We start from the raw sequence: 18,701 nt of genomic DNA on the forward strand, positions 1-18,701 counted from the left end.
CAGTTATTTTCTGTGCTGGGGAGAGGGAAACTTTGTGACTGAACTAAGGAATACCACTCTAGAATGTGTGGGTCGATTTTCTCCTAAAAGACTAGTAAAAATGAAATTAGCCTTCCTTTCCTAAAGAAAATGGTTTCTTATAGCAAACCAAACGATACCCACCAAAAAAGTACTTACATGTGGCAGAGATTAAGACATGCATGTTTCTTCTAGTTTAGAGAATTACTAGGAAGGTTGGTTGTGCTCTTGAAAAAGCCTTACTCCTTAATGTATTTACCAGACCCCAGTTGACTTTTCTGGACAGTGAGATCTGGTCAAAAGTGATGGGATCTTAGTTTGCCAAAGAGCACAGGCCACTGTTTTTAGTTAGTTCACGCTGAAAACAGCTCTATAATTTCTATAAATTCCAAACTGATTTATTAAAGACCACTGTTCTACAGTGTCTGGGAGTAGAGAAGCTTAGTGTTAGTTGGATGGTTAGTGGATTTACGAAATGATGAAAGAAGCTTTACAGAAGCAAGGAAAGATTTGTTATATGTTTTAGATATGTGTCTCCAGATTAATTGAGAGACCTTGTGAATAAAGGGGTTGCAGAAATTTGGGAAAGTTTGTTTTAGCTCAAGCCGAGGTGTCATGTTTCCTTATGATGCACACTGCACAGTCTTCTCTTTGGATCTGGGATACATAGAGCCTCCTGATCGTTCGATTTGTGGAAAGGCAAGTTTCAATATTCAATGAAGGATACTGTATCCTTGAAGCAAATGGTCATTGAGGGGACGAGTTTTCTTTGGGGAGAATATTTGCATTTAAACAAATATTTCTCCAAAATTATTGACTGTGCTTAACCTACACAGTCATTTTTTTAATACATTTATGGAAGTAAGTTCTCACAGCCTGATCCTCATTGCCATTTGGTACTTCTTGGTGTGATATATCCCCTCTGGAGAGCAACTCCTGCTAATTCTACTCAGATTTGTGTCCTAAAATTTTGATACTTTGGCATCGAGTGATAAGCTAGTGAAGTTATTCAAAGTTGGACTTTTGAAAATTATATTTCTATTGTATTTCTTTTAGCTTTGTTCTAAATTGTTCTTGGTGGTATTTAGACATTAGAGAATATTCGATATTTATGCTACTACTTTAGTTTTTTTTAATAAAAATTAATTGACTCATTTGTTATGTTTTCTTTATGTGTTTTTACTACAGAAAGAACAAGGAGGGCTTTTAAGGGCATTGATCCCAGCCTCCCTGAGTCTGTTACCTTATTTATAGTATGTGTACCTTTGGTATTATTAGGTAATTAAATAGAAAAATGTGCCTAGCTGAGGGTCTAGTATATAGCAGGTATTCAAATGATATGATTTAATAAAGAAGAAACATGGGGAAGTATAGCTTCTTCTATACAGTCATGATCTAAACATCACTAGCCATCTTAGTGTCACATAAGTAGGATACTTAGAAAAAATAATTACCTATATAATGCTGCTTTTAAAAACCCCAATTTTAAAGTAACTGAAAATAATTTAAGAATAGTTATGTATTTTAGGTAGCTAATTTTGTATCCTTTGTCATACTATTGACACATAATTTGTAACATTGTTATGCCTTTATTATTGAGTGTCCTATGTACCCCAGTACTCAACCTACCCCACCAGCTTCTATGTTTTTTGTCTTAAATTTAATTCAAAATACCAAGTTATTAGAATTGCTTACCTCTGAATGCATGTATGTTCAGTTGGCTCTTTTTTCTCCCTGCTCTTTGTTCAAGTTAAGCATGCAACTCATTTTACAACTGCTCTTTGTAATTATCCAGGCATTAATTCTGCTCTAATATATGACAAATTTGTCCAAAAAAATGGCATTTTTAAATGGCTGTATCAGAAGTAATTATTGAAAAAAATGTTTTGGGGGACTGGAAACATTAAAATTTGGGGGATTGTTTTGGCTAGAGATAATTATTTTGTACCTACATACAAAATACAATACCATACAAATACAATGAATAGAGCAATAAATAACTACAATAAATAGAGTATCTAAACCAATGAAAAAACCTCTAAATGCCACTTTAAATAAATGGTTAAGTGATACGTATTTCTTTTAACAGGTCTGAATGGACAGATGAATTAAACACATACAGAGTGGAAGCAGCTTGGAAATTGTCACAGTGGGATTTGGTAGAAAACTATTTGGCAGCAGGTAAAATTACTTCTTAAAATATAAGCAGTTTTAATATGCCATAAATATTTAGACTTAAGTAGCTAAGCAACTTTCGTAATTAATCTCTCAGCTTGTTTTATGATTGCCTTGTTTAAGTTCAAAGTGGAATGAAACTATCTGTTCCGGATTTCTGTTGACCATTTTATCAAATGAAATAAAGCTTGTTCTGGAATCCAGCTATCATGGCATGCCTTGACTCTTCATTTGTTTTTCAGATGGGAAATCTACAACATGGAGTGTCAGACTGGGACAGTTATTATTATCAGCTAAAAAAAAAGATATCACAGCTTTTTATGACACATTGAAACTAGTGAGAGCAGAACAAATTGTGCCTCTTTCAGCTGCAAGCTTTGAAAGAGGCTCTTACCAACGAGGATATGAATATATTGTGAGGTATTTTGAGGTTTCCATTTTTATATTCCTGGTCTGTAGGTGTCATATGACAGGCTTGGAATTTTGTGCTCGCTAAATAAGTGATAGTGTGTTTGGTGTTACGCAGAGCTCACAAAATGGCTCTTTTCATTTTTTTACCTCACAATCACCCTATCTATAGTTTTTTAAAATGTCCTAACATACATCCTTTTAATTAGAAAGGCAAATATGAGACTTCTAAAAAATAGCAAAAATATCTTACATTTGTCTTGTTGTGATGTCAGAGTTTATTTTCTATATAACCTAAATAACTAGACGTCTACTCTGCCTGGCACATTGGTACTCAGTACTTGTTGGTTCCCTTTCCTTTTTCTCTTTGAGAAATGCATTTGACATTTCCCACTCCCCCCTCAAATGTAGGTACTACATTACTCACAAGTAATATTAATATTACTCACAAGTAATAATAATTTTTAGAGGTAAGGAAGAAAATGATGGAAAACATTTTAGGTCTGTTAATTTACCTGAAGAAAAGAATAAAACATATGTTGTAATTGAACAACAGTAAATTAAAAAGAAAAATACGCTATTTTTTAAATTATATTTTGTATCAGCCCCTTTGGTAACAGCTTAATGAAACCAGAGATTGGACCACTGGGATTAATTCAGTTATGTAGCTACTCAACTGCATGCTTGAACACTGGGTTGTAGGCATGGGAAAAAGTTAATTTGAATGTATCACAAATGTTTCCATCAGCCGTAGGAAAAAAAAAAATTAAAATTGCATTCATTTCACAATTTTTTACTGGCATCTACTATGCCAGGTCCTCTTACAATAGCACCAGCAATATATACAAATATTTACATTGATTTATATTTTCTTTTATCTTTATACAGGTGGTAAAGTCTGGCTTTCATACATTTGAATTTAGTTTTATATACCCTTCTCCAATTTAATTAGAGGGGTCTAGGGATCATAGCAAAGCACTAACTATTCAAATCAACATAAATTAGTGTTTATACCCAATTTGAAAAGTTTTAAATGTTACTGTTTATATACCAAGAATATATATTGGTTAAAGTTCTTCCAAAGAAAACTGCACATTTCATATTCTTTATGGTTAATTTAAAGTACGTGCTTTATATGTCAGATTAATATGGCTGACTATTATAACATATTAACATAGGCTCTATGTGTCTTCAGATTGCACATGTTGTGTGAGTTGGAGCATAGCGTCAAACCAGTTTTTCACCAGTCTCCAGGTGACAGTACTCAAGAAGATTCACTAAATTGGGTAGCTCGACTAGAAATGACCCAGAATTCCTACAGAGCAAAGGAGCCCATACTGGCTCTCCGGAGAGCTTTATTAAGCCTCAACAAAAGGTTTTACACACTTTTTTTTTGCATGTCAGTTATTGTGAATTCAGTGTTATATTTGCATATTACTTGGGAGTATTTATCTTTCCTAATTTTCTCTCTGAATCTGTATTTTTCTATTGTCAGTTGTCAAGTCTACACTGTATAGTTAAAATGAGCCTAGAACTTAAAAATTACTTTTATGTGCAATATATCATGTTTTTAATGTTGAAAACGTATCTGGGGAAGGTACAGATATAAGTCAATAGTAAGGTCTTCATAGGCTTGTAATTGATAACAATGGAGAACTCTAAGAAAATTAAAATTAGTTTTTTAACATAAATATTCTTTGATTCCTTTGAAAAGATATATTGAGAAGGTTCCATGTTAGGAAGAGATATTTTAATTAAGCTGTTGAATATACTTAAAAATGCTCTTTCCCCCCGCCCATTTTGTCACATTCCTTTAGACCAGATTACAAAGACATGGTTGGAGAATGCTGGCTACAGAGTGCCAGAGTAGCTCGAAAGGCTGGTCACCACCAGACAGCCTACAATGCTCTCCTTAATGCTGGAGAATCACGACTTGCTGAACTGTATGTGGAAAGGGCAAAGTGGCTGTGGTCCAAGGTAATGGCCAAGGGGACGTCATTGTACGTACTTCCATCATAGGTACTTCCTACAAAGGCATGACAGAGATTAGATCCCTAATCTAAATTCAGAACCTTCTTTTTCTGTCACCTTTCTGCATCATTTATCTACTATCATCTGGAAGAAACTTCCTTCTATCCTGAAGTCCCCAATTTCAAGACTGAAAGTGCAGTTCTCTCTGTTTTCATCTGTCTTCCATTTTTTTCTTGAGGGAAATGACCAATTTTTCCTTTGTTTTTACTATATATATATATATATATATATATATATATACATATATATATACATGAGTGCACTCAAGAAATGTTTAGGTGAACATAACACTGTCCTTATTACATTCTTGGCAGATAATTAGTTTTGTGTAGACTTGCCACTGTTGCTGTAAAGATCCACTTCTAATCTAGCCTGTCAGAAAGGGCTTAGCTTCAGAACAAACGTCCTCAGCAATCCTCAGATTAAAGCTACAGTTATAAGAAGGGGGCTTTAAAATACACAAACTCCTTGAAAAGCTCATGCCGCAGATTTAAAGGACTCTTACTTTCATATCTCCTCATGCTTGCCACCAGTCTAGAATTAGTAGTAGGCATAGCATGTTCTGAAATTGACGGTTAGCAACTATAGTTGGTGCCATTTGTGATTAAACCAACTTTTATGGTGGCTAAGAAAGGACAGGGGAGGAGATGTTTCCTGGATGGGAGATGAAAGTAATAATTCAGCCCGCATTAGTCAGGTCATTTTCAGAGCTAGTGCTAGAACATGTATGTATTGTAATACCTTAAATTCAGTATGCTCAAAATGCAATTCATCATGTAAAATTCACTGCCTGTTTCTCCTCCCATATTCCTTATTTTTCTGAGTAGGACTCTGTCTCATCCTCTCATTTATGACAGTAATCTGGGCATCATCTTGAACTTCTTCCTCTCCCTCACTTTCCACATCAAGTTGGAGACTAAACTGACCTTAGAAATATCTTTTGAATCCTCTCCCTCTTATTTATCTTTGCTGCTTTCCTTCATGCCCTTAGCATTTACACCCTCTGGCAATATTAAGTTTTTTTTGAGGTCTCACCATTTCTTGGTGTTCATTACTGCAGTCTGTCATCTTTCTAAAATGTACACTGAATCATGTCACTCCCCCAGTTAAAATCCTTCAAAGTATTCTTCATGGCTTTAGGATTAAGTCAGAACTTTAGAAAGTACACAAGGCCCTTTCTCATCGAGTCTCAGCCTACCTCTTCAGGTTCAGTTGTCACAAACCCTTTAGTATTCACAAACCCTTTAGTCTTCACAAACCCTTTATCTCACAACCCTTTAATCTTCAGCTAAAACCAGACTACTTGCCTTTTTCTCAACTAAAATTGAGACACTCTTCTACCAAGAGTGTCCTTCACTGAATTCTTTGCCAGGAAAATTTCTACTCATTTTTTAAGACCTAACTTAGATTTTCCTCACGTGATTACTTTGCCTGACCACTGCTCAACTCCATTTTCCTATATCTTCAGGTAGATTTAGCAGACTGTCTTCTCTTTCCTACATAATATGCATGTATATTCTTCTGTTAATAACACTTAGCACATTGTGTTGTTGTTTTATAGTTTATTTCCTCACTTGGCTTTGAACTTTTTTTTTTTTTTCGGTACGCGGGCCTCTCACTGTTGTGGCCTCTCCCATTGCGGAGCACAGGCTCCGGACGCACAGGCTCAGCGGCCATGGCTCACGGGCCCAGCCGCTCCACGGCATGTGGGATCCTCCCGGACCGGGGCACGAACCCGCGTCCACTGCATCGGCAGATGGACTCTAACCACTGCGCCACCAGGGAAGCCCATACTGTGAACTTTTTTAAGCTAGAGATTTTGACATATTTATGTTTGTTTATCCCTAATCATCTACATATATCTTCAGTTCCCTGCACTTTGACTGACTGTAAAAAACAAGTGAATGAATGAATACAGGAGTTCTATATGAAATGAAGCAATGATTCCTGTTTAGGATTTTACTTTCATAGGAGGAAAATGAGAGATGAGCATGAAATTACAAATAGATTTATACATAAAATACCTTATGAACTTTAAATTCTAACAATTTTATTTGCTTTTCAGAAAATGGAAATATGTTCTTAAATTAAAAGGCTTGTTGTTGCCTTTTTTCTTTCAGGGTGATGTTCACCAGGCACTAATTGTTCTTCAGAAGGGTGTTGAGTTATGTTTTCCTGAAAATAAAACCCCAACTGAAAGTAAGAACATGTTAATCCATGGACGAGCTATGCTACTAGTGGGCCGTTTTATGGAAGAAACAGCTAACTTTGAAAGCAATGCAGTTATGAAAAAATATAAGGTAAGTGAATGTATAATGCAATTTCAGTTAGAAACTCACTTTTTTTGTTGTTTTTGAGAATAGATAAAATTATTTTAAGGTCCATATGGGAAGAGCACATGTATAAAAATAGCCAGGAAGCTTTTTTGACTTTTTAGTGAATATATAACATAAGTATAGTTGGAGGAATTATCACAAAATAAATATAGTCATGAAACCGCCACCCATATCAAGAAGTAGAATGTTCTTAATGCTCTAGAACTCACCCTTTCATCCTCCTTCCCAAAGTTAACCACAGTCTGGCCTGAAAATTTTTGAACAAACACAGTATATACTTTCCTTACTACGTATTAAGCCTTACATAGATGGTGTTAGAAAAGAGATACTTCTCAGTAACCCATGGGTCAAGGAAAAAATTGCAATGGAAATTGAAAAATACTTTGAACTGAATGATAATAAAAATATGACATAGCAAAACTTGGATTTAGCTAAAGCCATTCTTACAGGGAATTTGAAGTATTATTTACATATGTTAGAAGAAAATAAAGGCTCAAAATTAATAAGCTAAGAATCCATCTCAAGGAGTTAGAAAAGGAACTGAAAAAAAATTAAAAACATGGAATATAGAAGATACAAAATAATAAAATAAGAGTGGATGGCTAGAATTGTGAAGCAGACTAACCTGGAAAAAGGAGTTAGACAAAAAGTTCTAGATCTGCATTAGAATCACCACTGAGTCTTTGACTGAATACCATGATACACATGCATAACTCAAAACTATGAGGCCCCGCTGGAAACAGCTGCTAAGGAAAGAACAATCATGGGGGAACTATAAGAACAACAATTTCCAGAAGGCAAATAGGCCCACTGATAGAAATCAACAATGTCAATCTTTTGGATTATAGAGCAGAAAAGAGTGGAGTGACAAGTGTATTTTAGAGGGGCAAACTGAGAATAACCAGGATGTGTTTCAAGACTTATTATAAAGGCATAGAAATTAAGATGATGTTGTGTTCATGTAAGGCTAGGCAAATAACCAATAGAACAGAAGAGAGAACCCAGAAACAGATTCTAAGTGGTATTGTAGAGTTGAGAGAATGATCTTTTCCATAAACATTGTTGTGTTATTTGGATAGCTTATGGGAGGAGAAGTCAAACTTGATCCCTTCTTTACAACATAAACAAAAATAAACTTCAGGTAGATTGTAGATCTAAATGTGAAAGGCAAAATAATAAAGGTCCCAAAATAGAATATAGGAGAGTATCTTCAAACCTAGAGGTAGCTCAGGACATCTTAAACAGATCAAAAACAATAACTATAAAAGAAACGATTAATAAATTTGACTAGCTTAAAATTATGAATTTCTGTTCATCAAAAGATACCATTGAGAATGTAAAGGCAAGAAAGACGGGAGGTGGGTAGGGGGGAATAGATGAAGAGGATTAAGAGGTTTAAACTTTCAATTATATAATAAATAAGTCATGGAGACATACAGCATAAAGAATATGGTCAATAATATTGTAATAACTTAGTATGGGGACAGGTGGTTACTAGACTTATCATGGTGATCATTTTATAGTGTATGCAAATGTCAAATCATTATGTAGTACACCTGAAACTAACATATTGTACATCAGCTTTTATTTTTTACTTAAAAAATAAAAATATATATTTATTAATAAATATTTTTTAAAAGAATGTAAAGGTAAGCAATAGATTACAAGATATTTGCAATACATAAATGGTGAGGCTTATATCCAGAATATAATAAGAACTCTTAAAAGTCAATAAGAAAAATACAGACAACTCAATTTTAAAATTGAATAGAAGACTTAACAGAAGGATATATATAAATGACCCAAAAAAAGAAAATATCTTCACTGTAGTAGACAGGAATAGATGCAAATTTAAAAAGTATTATGATGAAACTAATACAATATTATAAATCAACTGCCGTTCAGTTTAAAGAAAAGTATTATGAGCTAACACTATATACCTACAAGAATGGTTAAAATTTAAAAGATTGATATTTTCAAGTGTTAGCAAGGCTATAGAGCATTTAGACGCTCATACAGTGCTGCTGGAAGTATAAGTTATTACAATCATTTTGGAAAACAGTTTGGTGTTTTCTCCTAAAGGTGATAATACTGTGACAGCCACTTTATCAATGCTCAACACGTCTCCATAGAACATGTACAAAAATGTTTATACCAACGTTATTTGTAGATTTTAAACTGGAAGTAGAAATGTCAATCAATTATAGAATGGATAAACGAATTATAACATATCCCTATAATGGAATACTGTATGTATAGCAATGAAGACCAACAAACCAAAGTTACATCCAACAACTTGAATGGTTCTCCCAAACTTAATGTTGAAGGAAAAAAGTCATATGAAAAAATCATACATGTAGTATGATTCCATTTATATAAAGTTCAGAAATGAGCAAAACAAAATTATTGTATCAGAAATGGAGATAGTGGTTGTTTTTAGTCCATATGCACTGCTATAACAAACATACCATATACTGGGTGGCTTAAGCAACATTTATTTTTCACAGTTCTGGAGGCTGAGAAGTCCAGAATTAAGGTGCTAGCAGATTCAGTCTGGTGAGGCCCTGCTTACATAGACAGCCATCTTCTCCTTATGACCTCACATGGCAGAAGAGGCAAGGGAGGGCCCTGGGGCCTCTTTTATAAGGGCACTAATCTTATTCATGAGGGTTCCACACTTGTGAGCTAATCACCTCCCAAAGGCCCCACCTCCACATACCATCACATTGGGGATTAGGCTTCAACATATGAATTGGGCGAGGGGGGAGGGGGGACAACACACAAATATTTAATCTGTAGTAGTGGTTATTTGGGAGGAGAACAAAGGGAGTAGTGTTTGGGAGGGCGAAAGGGGAGGCTCGTGTTTCTGGAGTTCTTATATAAGTGTGATCGCTTTGTGATAATTGAGCAAGCTTTGCATATAAGATTTATCTTTCTGTATGTAGATTTTATTTTCTAAAATAAAATTTTAACTTAAACCAGGAAGGAAGGAGAGAGGGAGGGAGGAAGAAAGGAAAGGAAGGGAGATAGAAAGATGATGAAACCAGATTGAAAATATCTTTTTAGAAGCAATCTTAATTAGCATTTTCCTTCATTCCATTTGCTTCTCCTTTGACTAGATGAGAAAAGCACACTGGGAGCCTCGTCCCTGTGGCCCGTTTTAGGCACATGAATCCAGCATCTGTTCCATATATCTAATCATGTCATTCTGTCCTCTATCCACAAGCAGGTTTGTATCTGTAAGGTTTTAGGATTAGATTTGGAGGAAACTTACAATCTCATTTTAAGGTTCCTGGTCTAAACTGTGTTCTCAAATTTGCTTGAATTAAGAGTCGAGCTGTATTTAAAAAATTTTTTTTACTCAGCTGTTCTATGTATTTTCCATCACATTTCAAGTAATATAATTAAAAATTAATAAACCACACACAATATACAAATATAAAGGAAAGGGAGAGGAAATGACAAAGGCGACTGAGTAGGAGTGGCCAGAAAGGTAGGAGAAAACTTGGAACACTGTGGCCTCACAGAAGCAAAAGGAAGAAAGTGATTCAAAGAAGAAATGGCATGGACAACAGAAACATGCTGAAGAGAGGTCACTCACGTGAGATCAGAATTGGAAAGTATGTCTGTTTAAGTTGCTACTTTAGTGGAGTGGTGTCTACTGAACCAAAAAGAAATAGTTTGAGGAATGACAGTGAGTTGGAGAATTCTTTTCAAAAGCCTGATTATGAAGGAGTTGAGAGAGAGGGCAATAACTTGTAGATCTTAGAGAAAAATGATATGTGATTTCTTTTTTAAACCATATTTGAATGCCTTTAAAGTCCTGTCCTCTTCAGAGATTTGATATTCTTCTTTCTCTGAGGTTTTTTTTTAAAACAATAAAAATATACCTGTACACACATACATGAAATACCTTAATCCATCTGAAAATTATTTTGATGTATCATATAAAGTGGCAATGTAAGTGGAGTGTTTTTCCCTATATAGCAAATTAGCATGACATGTTGATCAGCGGGCAACCCACCAGAACCCACCAGCTATCCTGAGAAAACCTTTGTAAGAAAGTAGCTATTCCTTATTTACACCAGAGTCAGTCTGCCTTTGACTTTGCTCTGCCTAGATGTCGGTCTCATACTTTTGATCCCTAATTATCTATTTATACTTTACTTCCCAGCATAGTGGGGGGTTTTATTAAGTGGATATTCTCTGTTATCTTTTACAGGATGTGACCTTGTTCCTGCCAGAGTGGGAGGATGGGCATTTCTACCTTGCCAAGTACTATGACAAATTGATGCCCATGGTCACAGACAACAAAATGGAAAAGCAGGGTGATCTCATTCGGTATATAGTCCTTCACTTTGGAAGGTGAGAGTGAGAACTGCATGTTTGCTGATTAAATATATCAAGGTGACTCTGTTGATGTTGAACTATTATCACAGATCTTAGCATATGTAGGATGTTTTCTGCTTTATGATTATCACCTTAGATAAGATATAAATTTTTTCTTTGTACAATTTTTTCCTTCCCTTTAAATGATAACTATTTTAATGGAATAAGTAATATATGCATTTTTTTTTAAATTCAGTAGTACCAAGAATATACAATGAAAATTAAGTGTCCTTCCCATTCTGGACCCTCATCCTCTGAGTCCCCTTCCCTAGAATTCCAGAAGACCCTAAATCTAGTACATTTAATGGTTTTATTTAATTGCTGTGGAATGTTTCCTTCCAGCCCATTCTCTAAGAAGTAGTATATATAAAAATGGTTTTGACATTAGACTTGTAGAAAGAGCTTATCGCTTAAACTAGGTAACAGGTGAAATGTAACTTAATTTCGTATATTAGTGTATTATAGTCAAATAGTGTATTGTCTCATGCCTACTGTTTATATTATCACAAGTTATTAATTCCTAAGAAGTAATAATAACGTTCCACTTATTTTCTTGTCATACTCGTGGACCATTGCTTTACTGATGAATAACTTACTTCATACTAATAAATTTATTTAAAGTTGCCTATTATCAGGTATTTTGACTTCTCAGTTCAATATTTTCAGGAATCAAAGCAATATATTTTTGTTCATCAGCAGTGTTAGGATTGCAAGATTTGGCCAAGCCTTTCTTCCCAAAATGGAATTCAATTTTTGTTTGCTTGTTTGTTTTTTTGTTGTTTGTTTGTTTTTTGGCCATGCCATATGGCTTGTGGGATCTCAATTCTCCAACCAGGGATTGAACCTGGGCCACGGCAGTGAAAGTCCGGAATCCTAACCTGTTGGCCACCAGGGAACTCCCTGGAATTCAAGTTTTATAAAATCCAAACCTAATTTAATTTATTATTGATTATTAATGACTTGTTATTGAGGAAGAATTCCTGGCATATTGGCATTTTGAAATGGAAGCATAAGCAGAGGACAGTTATTAAATTCATTTTTCTTTTCTAAAATGAATAATACCTCTCATTTGCTCTTTAGTCTTGACATATATCATATGCATTGGTATACAGAATTTATTTAATACATTTCTTCTAAAACGAGTTATTTGGAGTCCTTGATATGCATAAAACTATTAGGTATAGTGTGAGATTTTTAAAAGTACAGTTTAAGAAAGTAAGACTATTTTAGAATATATTTTATCCATAGTAGTTAAAATAAAACATATGGATGCTTAAAGGAGTAAATAAGCTCAGCTATCGATGCTTTTCCTCTGAGTCATTGAATTACTGTGTTATTGCTAATTAAGCATTAGTGTTTGCCCTCAAGGAGCTACAGTCCAACTGGGTAGAGAAACCTTAGCACACAAAATATTTAAATAATGGTACATAGTAGAATGTGATCAAATATCAAAATAAGTGGTACAAATATTAGAAATATCTTTTTGATATTAGCAAGATACCAAAAATGAACCAAACAAGTCCAGGAGTCATGGATTTGGGGCAAATCTGAAGTCAAAACTCAAACCACTGGCTTCATGATATCAAAAGTATCTCTTTGCACTGCATTGCCAGAGAAGTTTGGTAGGCCTTGTGAAGAAGGTAGGATTTAAAAGGTAATTAAATTCAAAAAAGAGAGGACATTACAGGCATATCTCATTTTATTGAGCTTCACAGATGCTGTGTTTTTTACAAATTGAAGTTTTGTGGCAACCCTGTGTTGAGCAAGTCTATCAGTTCCATTTTTCCAACAGCATTTATTCACTTCAGGTCTCTGTATACTCACATTTTGGTAATTCTTGCAATATTTCAAACTTTTTCATTATTATTGTGTTTGTTATGGTGATCTGTGGTCAGTGATCTTTGCTGTTAACTATTGTAATTGTTCTGGGGCACCATGAACTGCACCCATACAAGACAGCGAACTTATTCCATAAATGCTGTGTGTGTTCTGACTGCTCCACCAACTGGCCATTCCACCATCTCTTTTCTTCTCCTTGGGCCTCCCTATTCCCTGAGACAACAATATTGAAGTTAAGCCAATCAATAACCCTACAATGGTCTCTAAGTGTTCAAAGGAAGTGTTGAAAGGAAGAGTCACACATCTCTCACTTTAAATCAGAAGCTAGAGATGATTAAGCTTAGCGAGGAAGCCATGTCAAAAGCTGAGACAGGCAAAAAGCTAGGCCTCTTGTGCCAAAGAGTTAGCCAAGTTATGAATGCAAAGGAAAAGTTCTTGAAGGAAATTAAAAGTGCTACTCCAGGGCTTCCCTGGTGGCGCAGTGGTTGAGAGTCTGCCTGCCGATGGAGGGGACGCGGGTTCGTGCCCCGGTCCAGGAGGATCCCACATGCCATGGAGCAGCTGGGCCCATGAGCCATGGCCACTGAGCCTGCGCATCCAGAGCCTGTGCTCCGCAACGGGAGAGGCCACAGCAGTGAGAGGCCCGCGTACCACAAAAAAAAAAAAAAAAAAAGTGCTACTCCAGTTAACACATGAATAATAAGAAAGTGAAACAGCTTTATTGCTGATATGGAGAAAATTTTAGTAGTTTACAGAGATCAAATTGGACACCATATTTCCAAAGCCTAATCCAGAGCAAGGCCCTAACTTGCCTCAATTCTAAGAAGGCTGAAAGAGGTGAGAAAGCTGCAGAAAAAAAGTCTGAAGCTAGCAGACATTGGTTCATGAGGTTTAGGGAAAGAAACCGTCTCCATAACAGAAAAGTGCAAGGTGAAGCAACAAATGCTGATGTAGAAGCTGCAGCACATTATCCAGAAGATCTAGCTAAGATCATTAATGGTGGCTACACTAAACAACAGAATTTCGATGTAGACAAAACAGCCTTATATTGGAAGAAGATGCCATCTTTCATAGCTAGAGGAGAAGTCAATGCCTGGCTTCAAAGCTTCAAAGGACAGGCTGACTCTCTTATTAGGGCCTAATGCAGCTAGTGACTTACAACAGAATTTCGATGTAGACAAAACAGCCTTATATTGGAAGAAGATGCCATCTTTCATAGCTAGAGGAGAGGTCAATGCCTGGCTTCAAAGCTTCAAAGGACAGGCTGACTCTCTTATTAGGGCCTAATGCAGCTAGTGACTTACTACTCTGAAAATCCTAGAGCCCTAAGATTTATGCTAAGTCTATTTTGCCTGTGCTCTGTAAATGGAACCACAAAGCCTGGATGACACCACATCTGTTTACAACATGTTTTACTACATATTTTAAGCCCACGGTTGAGACCTACTGCTCAGAAAGAAAGATTCCTTTCAAAATGTCAGTGCTCATTGACAATGCACTTGGTCACCCAAGAACTCTGATAGAGATGTATAGTGAGATTAATGTTGTTTTCATGCCTGCTAACACAGCATCCATTCTGCAGCCCATGAATCAAGGAGCAGTTTCAACTTTCAAGTTTTATTGTTTAAGAAATACATTTTGTGATTGGAGTGATGTCAGCATTATGGCAGAGTGAAAAGCTACCTTTGTCTCACCCCATCAATCTACAACCAGTAAAACATCCACAGTACAACAAGGGTACTTCAGCTCAATACACCAGCACACCGGAGAATCCACACATTGGTACATCTAAAGGTGGGTGTACTGAAACACATAGAGAAGTTGAAAGCAAGGGAACAGCAGAGGTGGTGCCTGCAAAACCCAGCCCTCCAGCCACAGCAACTGAGTCTGCAGCCCCAGAGAACCCAACAGTGGCAGAGGAGGGAGGTACACATGATTCTAGCCTCCTGGCCCCAGCAGCTCCTGTGGCCACGGGTAACTGGGAAACAGTGGCAGTGGGGCCTGAGACCCTGTCCCTCCAGCCACTGAGGCGCCAACAACTCCAGGTCCACTGTGGCAGAGCCCCATGAACCTTACAATACCAGACACAGCAGAGACGCCCATGCAACCTCAGCTCACCTCCCAACTCTCCTCATTCCCCTCCCCCCATGGCAGTGGAGCCTGCAATTCATGGGATCCCAGATGAGATGGCAGAGCCTACCATCTAGATGTACCAAGCAGCAACACCAGTAACAGTGGGAGAAGGAGCTACCGTCGACTCCAGAGGCACAAGGTGCGATAATGAGGGCAGGGAGTCACACCTCTAACAGAGGAGGTGGAAGGTGGAAAGGGCCGACTCAAATAGAGCCAGAGGCACCTCAGGTAAAAGAAACCAAAAACCTATGCTATAGTGCCACCTACTGGAAAACAAAAGAAAGGCCTCTAATCTCAAACCTGTCCCTACTTCAGATGTACTGGCAGAGGAACAACTCATCTAGCACCATGAATAACCACAGTGACAGTACCACAAAAAGCAAATGATGATTTTCCAGAAACCAAACTTAAAGATGCAGAATATTGCAATTTGATAGATAATTCAGTATAGCTGTCATGAAGAAACCCAGTGAGCTGCAAGAAAACTTAGAAAGGCAGTTCAGTGAGCTCAGGAATAAATATTAATGAACAGAAGGAGTACTTAAACTCTAAAAAAGAACCAAACAGAAATTCTCGAGTTGAAGACCTCAATAAATGAGATGAAGAGTACATTTAAAAGCATTGGAAATAGAGCAGACCATATGGAAGAGAGAATTAGCAAACTTGAAATGGTACAAGTAGGACAGGAAAGAGAAGATATTTTAAAAACGAGGAAATTCTAGAGAGCTATTCAACTCTTTTAGGAAGGGCAACATTAGGGTAATGAGTATCCCCGAAGAGAAGAGAGGGAGAAGGGAGCAAAGCATTTATTTAAATAATAGCTGAGAACTTCCCAAACCTGGAGAAGAAACTGGGTATACAAGTTCATGAAGCTAAGAGAACACCTAATTACCTTCTCTAAGACAGATTGTATTAAAATTGTCAAAAGTCAATGACAAAGAAAGAATTTTAAAGGCAGCTAAGGAAAAAGGGATGGTAACCCACAAAGCTACTTCATTGGGCCATCAGATTTCTCAGCAGAAACTCCACAGACCAGGAGGAAGTGGAGTGACATTCTCAAAATACTGAAAGTCATCACTCAGCAATACTCTATCCAGCAAAGTTATCATTCAGATATGAAGGAGAAATAAAGACTTTCCCAGACAACCAAAAGCCAAGAGAGTTAATCAACATTAGACCTGCCTTACAAGAAATGTTGAAATGAGCTTTTCTACCAGAAACAGAATGGCAAAAAGTACACAGAACTTTGACTAAGGTGATAAGTAGACAGAATCAAAAGTTGCAAGTCTTTATCGCAACAGGTTTTTAAACACTTTGTTATAGCGTAAAGGTTAAAGAGGGAAAATGTTGAAAAAACAAATATAGCTGCTTCAATTCAGTAACAAACTCACAACATAAAATGGGATAATTTGAGACAACAAAAATATAAAAGGGAAAGAGGAAAAGGATGGAACCTATGTAGGTAAATGAAGGTAAGATCCTATCAGCAGAAAAAGGGCTATTTTATCTATGAGAGATTTCATACAAACCCCATGGTAACCACAAAACATAAATATAGAGTAGAGACATGAAACATAAAAAAAGAGGAAACTACAAAAAACAGAAAACCTCCAAACCAAAATGGCAGACAGAAACACAAGGAAAAAACAAAACAAAACAAAACAATGGATATATAGAGCAACCAGAAAACAAAAGCTAAACTGGCAGTGCTAAGTCCTCATCTGTCACCTAAAATGTAAATGGATTGAATTCACCAACCAAAAGACACAAAGTGGTTGGATGGGTTAAAAAAAACAAGACCCAACTATATGCGGCCTCCAGGAGCTCAGCTCTAAAGACAAACATCGGCTGAAAGTGAAGGAATTACCAAGAAAATGGAAATTAACAGCAACACAGTAATGGTAGGGGACTTTAACATCCCACTTGTGTCAGTGAATAGATCATCTGGAGAGAAATTCAAGGAAACAGCAGAACCAGATGGATTTGATAGATCTATACAGAACATTACATTCAAATGCAGCAGAATACATATTCTTCTCAAGTGCACGTGGAACTTTCTAAAGAACAAATCTCAATAAATTTAAAAAGATTGAAATCATATCAAGCATCTTTCCCAATCACAATGGTATGAAACTAGAAGTCAACTACAAGAAGAAAGGTAGAAAAATGACAAGTATATGGAGACTGAACAGCATGCTACTGAAGAGCTATTGGGTCAAAAAAAAATCAAAGAAGAAATTAAAAATTACCTGAAGACAAATGAAAATGAAAATATGACATACCAAAAAAATCTATGGGATGCAGCAAAAGTGGTACTAAGAGGGAACTTTATAGCAATACAGGCCTACCTCAAGAAACAAGAAAAATCTCAAACAATCTAACCTTACACCTAAAGGAAATAGAAAAAGAAGAACAAATGATGCCCAAAGTCCATAGAAGGAAGGAAATAATAACAATCAGAGTGGAAATAAATGAAATAGAGACTAGAAAGACAGTAGATAAGATCAGTGAAAATAAGAGCTGGATCTCTAAAAAGATAAACAAAATTTACAAACCTTTATCTAGACTCACCAAGAAAAAAAGAGAGAAGGGTCTGATAAATAAAATCAGAAATAAAAGAGGAGAAATAACAACGGATACCACAGAAAAACAAAGGATTGTAAGAGAATATTATGAACAAATTGGACAACCTAGAAGAAGTGGACAAATTCTTAGAATCATACACCCTTCCAAGACTGAATCATGAAGAAATAGAAGGACCAGACAGCTTCACAGTGCATTCTACCAAACATTCAAAGAAGATTTAATGCTCAAAGTCTGCCAAAAAATTGAAGAGGAAGGAATGCTTCCTAACTCATTTTATGAGGCCAACATCACCCTGATACCAAAACCAAACAAAGACAACACACAAAAAAGAAAATTATAGGCCAATATCTCTGATGAACATAGACACCAAAATCCTCAATAAAATATTAGCAAACCAGCTGCTACAATGCGTTAAAAGGATCATACACCATGATCAGTGGGATTTATTCTAGGGATGTAAGGATGATTCAACATACACAAATCAACCAGCATGGTACACCACATTAACAAAATGAAGGATAAAAACCATATGATCATCTCAATAGATGTAGAAAAAGCATTTGAGAAGATTCAATATCCATTTTTGATAAAAAGTGTCAATAAAGTGGGTATAGTAGAAACATACCACAAATTAGTAAAGGCCATGTATGTCAAACCCACAGCTAACATCATAGTCAACCATGAAAAACTGAAAGCTATCCCTTTAAAATCAGGAACAAGACAAAGATGCCCCCTCTCACCACTCTTATTCAACATAGTATTGGAAGCCGTAGTCAGAGCAAATAG

At 36.2% G+C, this 18,701-nt stretch overlaps 1 protein-coding gene across 3 annotated transcripts in view; it reads left to right on the plus strand.

The window, feature by feature from the left end:
* The window catches only part of ATR (ATR checkpoint kinase), a 103,365-nt gene that overhangs the window by 62,788 nt on the left and 21,876 nt on the right, over positions 1–18,701 (plus strand). For all 3 annotated transcript variants that reach the window (XM_022582664.3, XM_022582665.2, XM_089911045.1), the window contains 6 exons: positions 2,108–2,199; positions 2,436–2,613; positions 3,797–3,976; positions 4,419–4,578; positions 6,753–6,932; positions 11,191–11,333. In XM_022582664.3, the coding sequence (XP_022438372.1) occupies positions 2,108–2,199; positions 2,436–2,613; positions 3,797–3,976; positions 4,419–4,578; positions 6,753–6,932; positions 11,191–11,333 (933 nt within the window). The remainder of the gene's footprint in view (positions 1–2,107; positions 2,200–2,435; positions 2,614–3,796; positions 3,977–4,418; positions 4,579–6,752; positions 6,933–11,190; positions 11,334–18,701) is intronic.

Source organism: Delphinapterus leucas, chromosome 4 (assembly GCF_059928025.1).
Source record: "Delphinapterus leucas isolate spDelLeu-1000000601 "Yukka" chromosome 4, BTC_Dleu_Yukka2, whole genome shotgun sequence".
Lineage (NCBI taxonomy): Eukaryota > Metazoa > Chordata > Mammalia > Artiodactyla > Monodontidae > Delphinapterus > Delphinapterus leucas.